General features: G+C 34.5%; 3 protein-coding genes across 10 annotated transcripts; 2 read left to right on the forward strand and 1 right to left on the reverse strand.

Moving 5' to 3' along the window:
- Window positions 1-467: 467 nt before the first annotated feature.
- On the reverse strand, window positions 468-8,366 carry LOC105430230 (galactokinase). 7 transcript variants are annotated; one of them, XM_025219082.2, is made up of 9 exons: window positions 5,926-5,989; window positions 5,752-5,829; window positions 4,028-4,113; window positions 3,732-3,934; window positions 2,367-2,553; window positions 2,056-2,198; window positions 1,198-1,495; window positions 717-1,038; window positions 468-638 (listed from the first exon to the last, which is right to left on the reverse strand). In XM_025219082.2, exons 4-9 carry the CDS (start codon window positions 3,891-3,893, stop codon window positions 569-571), a joined length of 1,182 nt encoding a protein of 393 aa, XP_025074867.2. In that variant the 5' UTR covers window positions 3,894-3,934; window positions 4,028-4,113; window positions 5,752-5,829; window positions 5,926-5,989; the 3' UTR covers window positions 468-568. The 7 variants fall into 7 exon arrangements, with proteins under 7 accessions (XP_025074867.2, XP_088933752.1, XP_011641987.2 ...); XM_089077626.1 differs by having other exon boundaries at window positions 468-655; XM_011643685.3 differs by lacking the exons at window positions 5,752-5,829; window positions 5,926-5,989 and adding an exon at window positions 7,932-8,366.
- LOC105430229 (uncharacterized) lies at window positions 4,963-7,674 on the forward strand. 2 transcript variants are annotated; one of them, XM_089077623.1, is made up of 9 exons: window positions 4,963-5,104; window positions 5,659-5,845; window positions 5,914-6,049; window positions 6,149-6,366; window positions 6,426-6,486; window positions 6,578-6,706; window positions 6,762-7,100; window positions 7,278-7,360; window positions 7,425-7,674. In XM_089077623.1, the coding sequence occupies exons 1-9, from the start codon at window positions 5,068-5,070 to the stop codon at window positions 7,549-7,551; spliced, it is 1,317 nt and encodes a 438-aa protein (XP_088933749.1). In that variant the 5' UTR covers window positions 4,963-5,067; the 3' UTR covers window positions 7,552-7,674. The 2 variants fall into 2 exon arrangements, with proteins under 2 accessions (XP_088933749.1, XP_088933750.1); XM_089077624.1 differs by having other exon boundaries at window positions 4,989-5,129.
- A 580-nt stretch (window positions 8,367-8,946) lies between the features above and the next one.
- Window positions 8,947-16,549, forward strand: LOC105430228 ((E3-independent) E2 ubiquitin-conjugating enzyme UBE2O). The gene is made up of 8 exons (XM_011643682.3): window positions 8,947-9,408; window positions 9,628-9,801; window positions 9,873-10,031; window positions 10,110-10,766; window positions 10,852-11,062; window positions 11,304-11,487; window positions 11,765-13,776; window positions 13,837-16,549. The coding sequence occupies exons 1-8, from the start codon at window positions 9,178-9,180 to the stop codon at window positions 14,226-14,228; spliced, it is 4,020 nt and encodes a 1,339-aa protein (XP_011641984.2). The 5' UTR covers window positions 8,947-9,177; the 3' UTR covers window positions 14,229-16,549.
- The last annotated feature ends 183 nt before the right edge of the window (window positions 16,550-16,732 follow it).

Consider the following 16,732-nt stretch of genomic DNA (forward strand, 5'->3'; position numbering starts at 1 on the left):
AAAAAATGTGTACTTCAAATTTACTTCTATTCTATCTCTCCGAATTTATTCGGATTAGATAGAAACGCGTATAAAATGATTTGCGTTAGTTATTGGTAGTTCAGAAAATATGTCAATTCTGTATATATACATATAAAATAGAAATATATATATATATATATATGTGTGTATATATATATATATATATATATATGTGTGTGTGTGTGTATATAAAATTATATATATATATATATATAAAATTGAAAATATAGGAAATTAAATCTGTTTGGTAATTATTCGTTTTAAGGACAGCTGATGATTTTAATTTTGATCGATATATATGGTAATCTTGATCATTTTTCGTTTGTAACAATAATGGACTATCTCGCGTAATCTCATTGTACGTTAAATAAACACGCAAATTGTGGCGGTATTAATATGCATCGAATGATGAAGAATATGCGTTCGATAAACAGGAGCACACAACGTTTAAATCTTGAAAAATCAATATCATGTCAAAGTACATCTTACAATTGTTAACATTATTGTAAAATATGTACATGTGTATGTAAAGAAATTGACATTAATATTAGTTCACACCAATTTTTCGAGCACCTCCGGCCGGGGTCGCTATGTAGAATGCAGGTGTGCCAGGATATCTAGAAACGAAGATGACCTGAATATTTATAAAACAAAATAAGAACTTAATTTTAAATGTAAATGAGAGAGATATTAACTTTGCTTTCATATGTTGGATCGCCTTGTTAACCGCGTCTTTTTTCAATAAAGTTACGGTACAACCACCGAAGCCCGCGCCTGTCAAACGGCTTCCTAATACGCCGTCCACCTCTCTGGCCGCCGAGACCAGTGTATCAAGCTCCTCAGACGAAACCTCGTAATCGTCGCGCAATGAATCGTGACTTTCATTCATTAATCGGCCAAACTGCTGAAAGTCGCCTTTCTCAAGTGCGACCGCGGCGTCCAGAGTTCGTTGAATTTCCGTGATCACGTGACGAGCTCTTTTTACAATACGATCGGACGCATTTTGCGATATCAACGCTAAAATATATTAGTATACCATGTATAGAAAACCGATGGGCAGCGATTACGTTAATTATTTTCATTGTAATAAAATGGATACAAAATAATTATTTATTTAATATAATAAAATTCAGAAGAAAATTAAATAGTACACACATATGAAATTCTCTATCTTACCTCGGATATCATTTATATTTGCGTCTCTCAAACTCTTCTTGCCTAATATTTTTGCAGCTTCGTAACAACAGTCTCTGCGCTCGCAATAGGCGCTCGAACTCAATTTGTGCGGTGCGTTCGAATTCGTTATGAGAAAAATGTAATTATCTATGTGCAACATGGGTATCTGTTTAGTATTGAGATCGCGACAGTCAAGTAAAAGGGCGCAGCCTTCTTGGCCCATCACCGAAATAAATTGGTCCATTATACCGCAGGGGACTCCAGCAAACTCATGCTCCGCTTTTTGACATGCTAAAGCCTACAAACGGAAAGAAACATTTTTACTGGCAAATCTAAAAATTTGATCAAATACAGATACAGATGAAAATAATTTTATTGGCCCATCAAAATTATTTTGTAGAACACTTAAATATGATGATAATGTTGCAAAAATGTTTGATCTTTCAACAATCAATTTGAAATCATATATAATAATTTTGAAAGCCTAACGAAATCGTTTTTCAGATCTGCCATCTAGCCAAATTTTTAGATTTGCCAGCAAAAGTGTTCTTTCCGTGTATGTATAATAATACGCATAAAAATACTTATGGGTAAAAATATTTCCGATACATCAATTAATTATCATTTGAAATAAAATGAAGCGCAAACAAATATCAAATTCCCGATTCTCTGTAATTTAATTATTGATAAATTAACAGAAGTTTTCATTTATATTTCCGCTGTCATCATTATGTCCGATCCAAGACATTGTCAATCAAATTTTTTTTAAATTCTTTAAATTATAATTTTTTTATCTAATATCACATTATAATGTCATTATTGTTAGGAAAAAAGCAATCACCAAAAGACTGCAATTACCTTTTGTTCTGGTTTCTTCGGTTTCTTCCCGCTCAAAGTTTCCAGGAAAGTATAAGTGGCTACTTCTAGAGCTGCCGAACTACTAAGTCCGGCACCTGCTGGCACAGTCGATATAATAACGGCATTAAACGCGGGGACGTCACCTAAAATATTAGATTAGCTGATTACAAAAATATCCCAAGGCTATTATAATTGCACAAATAAAGATAATTCAACCCTTTCTTATTAAAAATTTCTTACAAATTTAATCGACGATGCAGAATTACGGACTTGAATAAGTTATATGACAATTGAAATCGTGAACAACTCACAAATAAAATTGGCGATGCATCCTTTTACATAATTCGCCCATTTTGGCTCTCCCGGTTTTATATTAGTTCGACTTCCCGCTTCGAACTCGAATTCGTTTGTAGCGCCGACTACGTCGTTCAAAGAAAGAATTCTCGTTTTTTTACCACCGTGAGACTTGCCGGCTATTACCGTGACCATCGGTAACGCCTAATGATTATTTTGAAATTATTAAATTATTATTTTCAGTAAAGATAGATTTTCTCGTGCACGTTGATAGCAGGAAAGCCTAATAAAATCATTTTAAATCTGTATTTGTATATATGTAAATTTAAAAAATAGCTGTTACATTTTTATCAGTAATAAAGATCTCTAAACCATATTTGTGCTTGTCATCGAGTAATATATGATAAAAAGAAAACTCTGAAAATATTTCTAATTAAAAAAAATGCAATAACAGCTTTTTGCAATTATGAATAATCAATGATATGTTATAATAAATAGCAATATTATTTTACAGCGACGCTTCATTGATTTATGTTATTTCAGTAGCGTTTATGTTACACGAAAATTATATTACATGGCACAATAAATGGACATTTGATAAACAATAGTAAATTCAATCATTTGAATTATTCTGCGCGTTAAAATACAATTATTTAATTATAAAAACGCAATATAAACCTTTTGACCGACAAAATACCCCATGTTAATATATTACATATATTTTACATTCGATGTTTTATCAGTCAAACACTTATGCTTTGCATTTAACAAATACTTTCATATATAGCATGCAAAATATCATGGATAATTCACTATAAATCTTATTTCTATTCTTCCATTGTGTTACATATGTGTTACATAACTGACAATTCAGCGCGAGAAAAAAAGCTGCAACAATATCACGTGGCCGTGATATCCCGATGTTGACGCAAGTTAACTCTGTGTCAGTGTCTATCATGCGTGTATTTATGTAAGCATGTACATGCCAGATATCAAAATATCTTCGAGTAATGCACATATGTGATAATGAAATAATATTATAATTCACATTACAATTCAACATTGCATAATTAATTACGTAATCCATGAATAAAGATCGACTTCGGATTGTATTTAAATTCATTTGCGTCACACGAGTTCTCTCTCATTTTACGAATAGTATATTTCGAGAGGAGGAGGAGAGGAGAACGAAGGAGCAGGGAAAACTTTTATACTCAAAATCTGAATCTGCTTTCGCATTGCATTTTTTTTTTTTTTTATGCCAAGACTCTCGTGCCTAAGACAAAATAAAATGTCGCGACGCATGCGATTTCGAGTGAGACGATGAGGGAAAAATGCAGGAAAGCGTGAACTGGCATACGTGATGACTCCAAGAGATTTACCATTGGCAATACGAAACCCTCGTTGTAATCGGTGTGTTCACCGATGAGATTAACGCGTCCCGGTGCGTACACGCAAACGTCGGCTTGCTCACTGAATTTCTCGGCGAAGGTCTGCAACGCCTTCGCTTTAATGCTATTGACGTCCGGGATCGGTTCTGCCATTGTTCTCGGAACTCTTTTCACTTTAAATTCACGACGGCGACCTACAACGGAAGTGGAGATTAAGCGACGAGGTAGATAATCACCGTGGTCAACAGTCGCGAAGATACTGATGCTAATAATATAAATCTTCTTACATGATTAGGGGATTGGAACGATGTTGTTATCAGTGCGACCGCTGGCTATGTATGTGCCTCCACACGAGAAATTGAATTCAATGGCGCTGCAAGAAATTATAAAATATTATTGTATTCGGGAAAAACGGTTTTCTAAAAATTTTATGAAATATAGATCTAAAAATAATGTTCTTGAAACCATCAAAATAATTATACAGATCACTTAAGCATGCTAATAATATTGCGAAAATTTTTAATTTTTTATAACAGCCAATATGAGCATCCTACTTATTTTGATAATGTAATAAAATTATTTTCAGATTTGGCCGAATTTTTGAACGTTTTAGCGAAACCGATCTTTCCATGTGTATAATTTTATTGATTTTTATTGATTTTTAATGTCTTTTTTAATATGTGTTTTAAACATGCGTAATGTCTGGACACGTTGTAATAATATCGTGACACAGAAAATGAATTATGTTAAGTATCTAAAAAATATCTAAGAAAGTATTAATAATCTTGGAATATTATTTTTATTTAATAAGGCCATTCAAAGTGTGCTTAAAATAATCAGCTTTTATAATAGTCTATCTCGTCAAGTGTTGCCGCAAAAGCGATATTCGATTTCTAGCGAGCGTGATCCAGTTGTGCGACTCTACCACTACCATCCACCATCCACCATTCACCGATCCCGCGCTGTCACCAGGACCGTGTAAATAGGGGATGCAGCGGGTGCATCATATGTAACTATTTTCTATTTTTGTACTGATTATAAATTTTATTGATTATTTTTTAATTATACTGATAACATTACAAGTTCCGGTTACGTTGTTTTAATTCCTTTTAAACTTCTTTGATACTGAATTTGTGGACGAATAAAAATCCTTTTCTCACATTTATTTCCGTTCCCTTTTGCACAGCCCTGGCCAACACGATGCAGGTGTTCTCGTTGACAGGGCTCGGTTGACGCGTGAGTAGCGACAATAAAATAATTTTACGCGAGAATTTGCTATGGACGCGCCGCGGTTGATTTAACGCCAATATTCCGCGGAGAATGTGCCATGTCGGTCTCGGATCCTCTCATCAAGGAGCTGAAAGGTAATGCCGCAATTAAAAAGGCCAGGTTAGATCAGAAGATTTATGGCACCATTCTGTTTTACGATTGAACACACGATTTCTTTTTCTAGATTAAAATGTATGATATTTATAATCATCATATTTACTTTTATTATATATTAAAAAAAATATATATATATATTTATATAAAATATTGAATTTTAATTTCCAATATTTTTTTTAATTAATAGTAAATAATCTTTAAATAAAATAATGTGCATAAATGTGCATGTGTGTATGATTGAATATTGCATTTTTTAATTAACTTAAAATATTTACTTCGTCAATTCATTATTTTCTACGAGTATTGTGAATGTCGAAATTTATTATCACATGTCGATAATCAGTATTAGAATTCATATATATTTTTTCATATATATTTTTGAAAAACGAAATATTTTTGTTCGTCAATAATTTTATCAAAAATATATATTCCTTTATTATTTTCATGCAAGTGTTGTTGATAATTTTTTATTGTGCCTATAATAAAAATTTAACAAAATAAATGAATTTGTAGAATAATTTTGTCCTTTTAGGATGGACTCGAAAGCTAATTGAGCATGCTAAAGAGATCACTGACGAAAATGACGATCTGTATCATTTCTGTAAATGCTTAGAAAATTGCTTACAAAAGGATTTACTGCCTTGTTTCGATAGTGTTGGATATTTAAAAATACCTTATGCCTGGCACTGGTTAGAATATGTTGCTGAGAAAAATTACAGGTGAAATAATTTTTTCATTCTTTTTTTAATATGCACTGTGTGTTATTTAATATCAATGTGATTTTTAGCGGTTACAATACCTTCCTTTTGGTAGTTGAGCAAGTGAAACAAAATGCGAAGGTGCATACACCTATTGGACGACTTCGTCTCTTGATAAGAATTTGTCTAGTGCGAAAATGCCTTCATATGCCAGTAGAAATATTGGTGAGGCATTGTAACAAATACAACTTATATATATATATATATATATATATATATATATATATATTAGTTATAGAAATTTATGGTTGTATACTCTTTTAGTCCAGAATACCAACTTTAGCTACGGAATTTTACAACTTAAAGAGCATTTTAGGAGATGACATTCTACGAGAAATACTACTCTCTGTGTTATTGCAGTGCAGTAAATTTACTTTTAAACTAAATATAAGAAATGCAACTTTCTTAGATGACACCTGGCAAATGCCAAAATGTGCACTTCTGGAACTGGTACCTTGCAAAAGTTTAGGCATTTCTGTATGGTAAGTATTCATTTTGGTAAAAGTAAGGAATCAGTAAAGCTTACTTGTTGTTATTACAGTTTTACTAAGGAAAAAGCATTGATTGTCAACGTCAATGAGAAATCAGTAGCTGCTGAAGATGTAAGATCAAAATCTCTAAGTATCTAATGTAATTTTTCAAAATTATAAATGCTTTAAATTTAGTGTTATTTATGTGCCGCATGTAAATCAGAATAAAGTCGAGATTGGAGATGTACTGGATGAGATAAACGAGAATGTGATCAATGGCGATAGCAAGGGAAAACTACGTAAAATTATGAAGAAGGCTAGTGGACAACCGATAATGCTACATATCATTAAGGTACCATATATTCTGCCAAACAATAATTGATGCTAATGTCAATATTTTCTTTCAGCTTTATACTAAAAAATCCTGTGAGCTTTACGAACCAATAGTGCATCTTATAAAAAGTTCAGGTATTGAGAGTATGAAGTCGTTAATACAAGCATCACGATCAGATCAGGTGGAAGAAGACACTAAAAAAAGTCAGATTTCTAAATCGGGAAATAAAACATTAAACGGCGGATTCTTCGTGAAATATTGCGGTTCTGTGCATGTCGGTGCAGAAGGAGATGTTAAACAAATTGAGAAAGCTATTTGGCGCTTATTGAAGTCGGGGGAAATGAAACAAGTGCCTGTGCGATTTGAATGTTTAGAAATTGGAATTATAGTAACTCGAGAAGTAGACAATCAGGTAAATTAATTATCATAGCAGATTTTCTAAAATTATTGTCTATTTTCTGAAATTTTAAGTTATAAATGCAGTATTAATCTTAAATATTAAATCTTAAATATTAAATTTAAAAAATTTTTTAATAAAATATAATATTCCGAAGTATACATTGGACAAAGAAAAATATTTCTATTTTAGACAATATGCAAACAGAGTTACATGGAAATCTCATCATGTGGACGTACTATCAATATACCAGATTATTTTGCATTCATTGCAGGGTGAGTTTTATCAAATCAAAATCATGCATATATAATTACTTGTGTTATCTATTACCGTTTTTAGAGAAACAAATTGTAACATGGCAACAAAATTTGATGCTTATATCTTCTATCATCGAAATGAAACAGAGGTCCAACAAATCTTACAGAGTCTGGGACAAGGATTTCATCGTACTCATTTTGCAGTATAAACTACAAATATATATATATATATATATAGATGGACTTATTGAACTGTGTTGTTAATATTTTTTCCTAAATTTGTGAGACCAAAGAATTCTATAAAATCATTAAAATTATTCATGTTATTAATGACCGATTTGTTTTATAATAATTTATTATAAAATTATATTATATTTAATATGTCTTTATCAAACTTTGAAAACATTTATTAAATTAATTCCATACAGAAATAAAAAAAAATATAACTACATAACTCTCTTTTATATTAATGTTTCAATTTACTTAAAATTTATGAACATTTTACACTTTATCTGTTATTACCTTTTATTTTCATTTTCTCATATATACCAATAAGACATCAATTGCAAATAGAAGCAGCAATACATACGCAATAGCAGCGACGATGAATGATGATTAATCGAAATGTCGATCGATAATTGCTCCTCAATCGTGATGATGTCAGTAATAATTGTCGATCACAATTTCTATATATAAATATTTCTATTATATAAATAATATAATAATAATAGATGTTTCGTTAATCAAGTCTATTCTTCAAGTATATTTCTTTTTAATTAAACTTGCACTATTTATCTTTTCTTTTTTGCTCTTCACGATTATGAAATTGATAATTGTTATTTTTTTTTTGTTGCAATAGGCTAGTTTCTCTATTTAATCTTATCAGCCGATTAAATTTACGAATTGCCAATTGCAAAACTTCAAAGTCATTATTTCTAACTTAATTTCTTGACAATGCAGAAGAACAAGTGCAGAAGGACAAGTGGTAATTGAAAGAAATATATATTCATACGGCAATAATAATATTATACAGTGCTTTATAACTGTTAAGAAATTAGGTTAGAGATAGTCACTTTTAACTTTTGCAGTTGGTAATTCATAAATTTAATCAGTTAAGTTAATCAGAAATGAAATTGATCCATTATAATACAAAATGACAGTTATCACTGTACTGTAACTGATTGACACTAATTTCTAAATTTTATTTTATACACTCTGTATTATCTTTGCTTTTTATATGAATACATTCTTAATATTTTTTTTGTCATATAACAAATTTTAAACATACTGATTAAATAATGAAATTTTAAGTCCTCAAAATATTTTTAGAAATTTAAAAACTACACTTTATCAAGCTATGTTATCAGCTAATCGAATACATACAATTCTTTTAAACGTGCGATTGGCTATAAGATAGTAAAGTTTCCAAGTCTCCATAAATTCTCTATACTGTGCAACCAATCAAATACGCTCACGCGATTTGTCATCCGACAAATGAACCATTAGCTTCAAACCGTGATAAAGGGTCTCTAATACGAATTGCAAATGATATAAATTGCAAAGTGTTTGAAATACATAAAAACACATAAAATGCAGGAGGAGTTGTGACGTGACGTGTACGCCTGCGCGACGCGTAACCTCCTGTCAACGTCGTCGTCGTCCCCGACGTCGCCGTCGTCGGCTCGGCTCGGCTGCCGAGCCTCGGCAGCGTTCGGTACCGCTCGACTCTCACGGGAGCCAGAGCCGGTGATCGTCCAGGCTCGGCCATCGACGGCTACCGAGTGAGCGAGAGCGAGCCCGGAGTGGTGCGATCGTCGTCAAGCAGGGGAGGAAAGATGGCTGCCGCGGCGAACATTGCGCCGGAGAATCAGTATTTCTACGAGGATGTCGTCTATCGCGTGGACAAACGGGGTAACGTTGTCTTCGGGATCGTCATGGAGAATGACGACCTGGACATGTCCGAGGAGAACAGCGACAGCGAGGAGAGCCTCCTGAAGCGCAAAAAGGGCGAGATTCGAATGATCTGGCATCCGTCCGGTGTCGAGGAGTTGGTCAACTGTAAAAAGGTATCATGCAATCGTACGGATCGATCCAACAGCGATCGTCAATATCTCGATGCGTCCTGACATTACACGGATCTATTTTTATATATAACTTGTCTTGTCAGCATGCTTTTGATGTTTTTGTATACTTGTCATTCGTTTGCTTCTGGTTTACATTGAAATTTTAAATTAACGATGTTTACGTTAAGTTGTGCATGAAGATTTTTTCATGGTGTCTTCCAGATTCATTTGGCTGATAGAACACTCATGCCTGGAGATGTAGTACGTAGAATGATCAAGGGAAAAGACACACAAAGAGGCTACTGCAGAGATATAGAGTTGACAGCCTGTGTACAAGTCATTGGTACCAAACAGGTTCTTACCAATATCAAGAGTGAAGATCTGATTCCCTTGCAGGTATACTGAGAACTTTGTGATAGGTAATCATATATTATTTGTATACTGAAACAAGCAGTTATTGTTTATAGGAATTCGAGACAGATATGGCAGTTTGCATGGATTCCTGGGTTGGTGGTATAAGAATGACACACTTCAAATTATGGCTAGTTACACCAGATGGATCTCACTGTGTCATAAACGAGATGGATTCCTGTGTATTGGGACAATTGGAAGAGACTCGTGATAATGTAAGATCAAATAAATTTTATATATTCCATTGTTATATATACATTATTCCGTGATACAAATAATGAATTCATTTTTAGGACAATGATTTTCCACACTCAAACGAGTTTTATCCTGGCCAAAGTCTATGGGGACCGGTTCACTGTCTAGAAGAAGCACAATGGATTCAATGCACAAAGGAGATGAAAGCAAAGAGGAAATTGAAGCCACAGAAAATAACCAAAGTGATCGTGGAAAAAGTGGAGACTGATTGGGTAGGCGTCCATTGGCAATGCCGGGCATTCTCAAAAGATGGTGCCTGGTCCGATCAGGCTCAGCCGAAGTTTGTGGTTGAAGGTGAAGATCTGAAGAAGCTAAAATTGTTAAATGTGTTCGAACCTTCAACGGTACAGGTTGGCAATCGTAATTTCTACATCATTAAAGGCAACGAAAATGTTATTACTCGTGAGCAGTGGCTGAAACAGCAAAGGGATATTTATCAAGTTCCTAAGCAAAGTCCAAAAAAGACGCGTGTGAAAATGGCAGTGACAAAGTTGCTAGAAGACAAGAAAGAGCAGAAAAAGGATAAATCATGTGATCAGCGATCGGCGGACGAAAACAATCAAAATAATGGCGTTCCTTCGCATGATACTACAAGCAGTAATACTTTGATGCCACCGCCTCAAAATCAACATCCTGAAAGCTCGGATGAATGGGACACCGAGGATACTACGGGTTCGCAAAGTGATACTACTTCGGTAATCACTAGTTTTTTCTTCCGTTTCCCTTTATTTGATAAAGAGAAAAAAAAATTAAAGATATAGAAATATGTACGCTTTGTAGATCTCTAGCGGCTGTTCCAGCATGTTATCAATAGGAAAGAAAAAGAAAGGTCCTGCATTGATGACGAAAGTGCTGAAGAAAAAAAAGTTACGAAAAGCAAAAAAGAAAGTACCACCAGTCCCATTAATTCCCGGGACTAAAATAGTCGTAGAAACATTGTCCACTAATACGAAAGCTAATGTGGTGTGGCAAGACGGCTCGGTAGAATTTGGTATTTGATATTAATTATATATTTATTAGAAAGAATTGCATATCCTTTAAAATGCACTTGTTTTAGAGTATTTTAAATACGTAAGAGTAGACTGTTTTATTGTTTTAAATTTGATATGATTTATTTATCATGTTAATAGATATATTATTGAGAGACAAACAGTTTTAATTATTGAAAAATTTTACTGAATTTTTACTGAAAAAAATTGTATAATTATATTAAACTATCTATTTCTTTTTAGGCATACCGTCAACGCAATTATATCCGATTCATCATCTCGATGACAAGGAGTTTTTCCCAGGTGATTTTGTTGTAGATCAAAAGGAAGAATCTAGAATGTATGGCGTTGTACAAAGTGTTGATCATCAAGGCCGTACTGCCAAGATAAAGTGGTTCCGAACATATACTTCCAGTCAAAATCCAGAGTAAGTATTAGCCCTAGTATTTTTTCATGTGTTATTTTAAAATTGTATAATAGTTTTATTTATTCAAATTTTTCCATTAGCGCGTGTAACGTTATGTAAATATTAATTACATAATAATAAAAAAATGAAACATGAAAATTAATTTTCTTTAAGTCTCAGGAACTTATAATCTAGACGCAATTTAAATTATTACAAATAAAAAGTAAAAGAAATGAAATTTTAAAAAAATTATTAATTATAAAATTATAAAATTATAAAATTATTAATTTTTGCCTAGACCGATCTTTCTGGAGGAGCGCGAAGTGAGTGTTTACGACTTGAAAGATCATCCAGATTTTCAATATAGACCAGGAACCTTGGTGATTCGAATAGCAAATTTTGAGGGTGAAGATGCTGGATGTACAGCTGGTCAAGTATTAGATAATTATCCAGAGGGCCGAGTAAAAGTATGGTGGGTTGACGGTCACATTAGCATGTGTTGGCCACAGGATCTATACAAAGTTGGCGAATACGATAGCGATGAAGGGGAACTATGGGACGATGTATCATCTGACTCATCATGGGAAACAGAACTAGAAGATTGCTTCATTGCCGATAACGATGGTACCGAGCAGACGGAATTAGATAATATAAAACCGAAATTAGCAGCACACATTGAGAAGGCCAGGATCGCAATGTCGAGATTGGAAGAAATTTTCACGCAAAACCCATCCTTGCAAACAACTGAGGTGATGAGGAAACTTCTCGAGGTCTACAAAGATTGCCGTTACATGGATAAACTGATGGGCACCGCATTCTTTCACGAGTGCCACTTTCAAGGACTTCTCGAACGGGTGAGAGAACGCGGCAGAGCAAACGTTGCACAGCGCATGGCGGATCAAGTCACGAGACTCTTTACGCCTAAATCTGAGTATCCGGAAGAGTCGATAGATAAAGATAATTTGAAGAATTCGAGCAGCAGCGACGATCCATGTACACTTAATGTAATGAAGAAACAAACAGCTACAATTATCAACGAATCAGAGAATGACAATACTTCTAATATCGAAAGCAATGTCGAAAAACAGAATAGCGAGGAGACAGTTGATCGATTATTCATATGCCCCAATCCCAATCCCGAAGATTCCGGATTATATTCGGCAGAAAATTCGAAGAAGGAATCAGGCTCGAGCGAATCCAGCGGAGAATTTCTCATAAGCGAAGATGTTAATAACGTGCCGGAGTGTTCGTCTATGATAAATGGTATGACTACGCCCGAGAAGACCGAAGCGAACAAAGTGAAAAAAGTGCCGACGAGTCTAGCGACTACTCAAAGTATTGGAACGTCACAAGTATGCGTCAAACTTTGTAATCTGATAAAAGCGCAACTCGTATTAGCGCATGCCGAAGTGTCAAAGAGGTTCGGTTTGGGAAAGATGTCACTATCTGACGCGGAGAAGACCTCATCTCCGCGGAAAAAGCAGAAGGACAAAGAGGAAGAACGAATAGAAGTGATAGCGGATCCGTCCGAGTGTTCTATCGATATTCCGCCGACGGTTTATATCGAAGGCGAAGGTTTCTCCATCGAGGAGACCGCGCCGGACAGCCACAAATTCAAATTGACCATGTTCCAACCCACCGAATTGACCAATTTCTTCCGGACGGTCTCGAAGGAATTGAAATTACTGAAGAGCTCACTTCCACCAGGTGTCTGGGTGAAAGGATTCGAGGACCGTATAGATCTGTACTCTGTGATGCTCCGTGGTCCCGAGAAGACGCCCTATGAAGACGGTCTCTTTCTTTTTGACTTTCAGTTGTCCGCCGACTATCCGGCCGCGCCTCCTCTCTGCCATTATATCTCCTATTGCAGCGATCGGCTGAATCCCAATCTTTACGAAGACGGAAAGGTGTGCGTGAGTTTGCTGGGCACCTGGTCCGGTCGTGGTACAGAGATGTGGACAAGCTCATCAACTCTGTTGCAAGTAATAGTATCGATACAGGGTCTGATTCTCGTAAGCGAACCATACTTTAATGAGGCTGGCTTTGAAAAGCAAAAAGGCTCGCAGCAAGGACGCGAGAATTCAAGGATGTACAATGAGATGGTGGTGCTGAAGCTGGTGCAAGCCCAAACCAAACTGTTGCTACATCCACCACCTGTATTCAAGGATATAATTATTGCGCATTTCAAAAAGCACGCTGAGAAGTTACTTCAAAGACTAGAACTGTGGATGGAGATATCTGAGCAGCACAATAATCAACATCCGCTATCTCCAGTTACTCCCACCACGTTTAAAGAGATTGCCGATGTTGGTATGTAACATACTTTTTTTTCTATAATACTTTTTATAGAATTTAAATATTCATTTTCAGACGAAAAAGTATTGCCTGAATTCCCGCTCATCCCAGCGTCTCGAGGTTTCTGCATAACTCTTCACAAAACTCTGGCAACATTTAGAGAAGTGCTCATTAAAGAAAATATAATACAGAGGCCGAGTGAATGGCAGGACAATGAAAACACCATGGAGTTAACGAACAATACGACAAATCAGTGCCAAGAACCGTCTAAATCTGTTGACAGTAAAGCAGCAGAATGTAACGGGAGTAGTAGCAATAGCAGCAGCAATACGCAAGAAAATAGCAAGAAGCTGATTTTAAATGGCAATCAATTCATTAAGGAAGCAATGTCATCTTCCGCAACGAATAGTTTCGCCGCGGTGCCGAGCGAAGCGAAAAAGATTACTTCGAGCCAAAACACCAGCTAGCCACAAGGTAAAAATAAATATAAGTCGAAACGCTTAGTCCGTTTAAATTATACGACTATTCGGTAATAAAAGGTATATAAATATATTTATTGGAATGTATATATATATATGTATACAGGAATATATATATATATTCTCCAATAACTTATTGCATACGGAATTTTTTTTTAATCATACATACACATGTATACATGTACTTGCGAGATGTATCTACTGATGATATTTAATAACGATGCGATACGCCCTAAAAAAATTCCACAGTTGCTCTACAATTAGAAGAATGTTTCGAGAATAATCACGAATAGCGACACTTAAAAACGCGATTATAAATGCAACTGCAAATAGAACGTGCGCACGCACGCACGCACATATACACGACACACGCGCGCGCACATATACACACACACACACACACACACACACACACACAATTTCGTATACTATCTAGACGAACTGTAAAATTGTCACGTTAATATTCGGCATCGACGTAAAAAGAGAAAAAAAGTTACCTATGTAATACCGCTCTCGCATTTAGTTCTGTACTTTTGAAGCAAAGATATTGCGTTGTTTGTGACAAATAAGGAGGTAGCTTGAATCTCAATTTAGCGAACAAAAAATATATAAATATATATATATATATATGTAGCGTGGAGATATGAATGAAATTTACAATTCTGTAAAAAAAAAAAAGAGGAAAGATATGGCGGAGGATAAAGACCAGTAGCAATATGCTGAAATAAAGAAAAAATGCAATAGGATTTCAAAGGGTAATAATAATATATTAATTCTGCGCAGCGCATTTTCACGACTGCACCTTCAATGATGATCATTATCATATAAATAGGACAGTTATACCTGTTAAGGTATGTCCTGAAGAATTATTATGCCATCCAAGTATTACGAATATTCTCAAGTGAAGCTATGAAACAACTTTAATTGCAGGCATATAAGGCATAGCTTAGAAAACATTCATATCTAGATGAAATCTCCGCGATAGCTATGTCCGTTGTTATGAATTTTCTTAGTATAGTTTGTAAAGCATAGAAATTTAGAAAGAAATTATCTTTTATCTTCCTTTGTCGAGATTCTCCATACATTCGTCGGAGATGGACTCTCCTTTCATTCCTGTTATTTTTCGAAGACCTGATCTGAGTACATTACTTAAGTATGTCGATAATAATAAAAATCATTATTATTACTTAATATGTTGATAAGGTGCACTGTAAATGGTATACATATATCTATACAGTATTATTTATTTATTTCATTTGGTGATTTATGCGTAATATATTGGGCAAGAAAGTTGTTTCCTGCAAAAATATGTTTGTTATAATGCACGTATAAACAGATAGGAGAATAAAAAAGAATGGGAAAGAAAGTCCCAAATAGATTCAGTTTAGTCATAGTGCAAGAGTGATAAATATTTGTCAAGAATTACTTTCCTTTTTATCTCTTTCTTTTCTTCTTATAATCTTTTAGATACAGAAAAAAACGTGTACTCGAATTGATCGCAAAAATTCTCAAAATCTTTCAATTTCCTACATGTTTTTGCTTGTGAAAGTTAGAGAGATGAAAGATAGAAAGGAACGTTCTTCGAGAAGTTTACGGTGCTGACGAATAAATTATTAGAAAAGACACAGAGAGATGTCTTTGGTCCTTGTTATGACCTGTAAATGAATATATACTAATAGGGGCGGAAAAAAGGCGCGTAGTCGCCAAAACGTGAAACGGAGTTTGGAATGCCTTGTATACGTGCCAGTTATATTTATATTGATTACAATTATATGTCCACGAGTCGCATTCGGAATCTTATTTCACGTCGGACGAGAAAAAAAAAAAGAAAGAGAAACTTGTGAGAGAAAAGGGACCGCTTGAATGTGCGAATCATTACGATTGTGTAGATCGATGCTAACTAAAGCGTAAAACATTCACGCAAAAAAAACAGGATTCTAGTCTAATATAAAGTGCATGCACGGGCGGATTTTTATTTAATTTTATTTAATTTCTTTATTTTTTAATTTATTCGAGATTGTGTTCTTCCCGCCCCCCCCCTCTCTCCCCTATCGCTCTTTCGTTCATTGTCATTTGTCATGTGAAGTCCGCGTATATTATTTTTCCAAATTCATATTCAAGAGTGGTTTCTTCAGCGGAATTATCATTTTACTTGTAAAATTCAGAAGGCACACACTTGTTGTAAGCTCAACTCTTGTTATTTCATCGTACTCTGTATCGATCGTAATTGCAATAATTCTGTAATAATTTGCTACAGATGTAACTCAGTTTCCTTAATTTGGATGAATAAAAGATCATTATAGGATGAACGGATTGTGAAATGTCCTGTATTCTTTATCAGATGTTAACATTGTGTCCTTATAAATTTCCTTAATCCCACTGCCTCATTTTCACTTCGATACACATACAATAATTCAAGCACCGCGAAAGAACACACCTTAATCACATCTATTACATATACCGATCTAAAATTATAAATGATAAAATTGTTC

The sequence above is a fragment of the Pogonomyrmex barbatus genome, unplaced genomic scaffold (genome assembly GCF_055798465.1).
Source record: "Pogonomyrmex barbatus isolate J1 unplaced genomic scaffold, ASM5579846v1 scaffold2, whole genome shotgun sequence".
Taxonomy (NCBI): Eukaryota; Metazoa; Arthropoda; class Insecta; order Hymenoptera; family Formicidae; genus Pogonomyrmex; species Pogonomyrmex barbatus.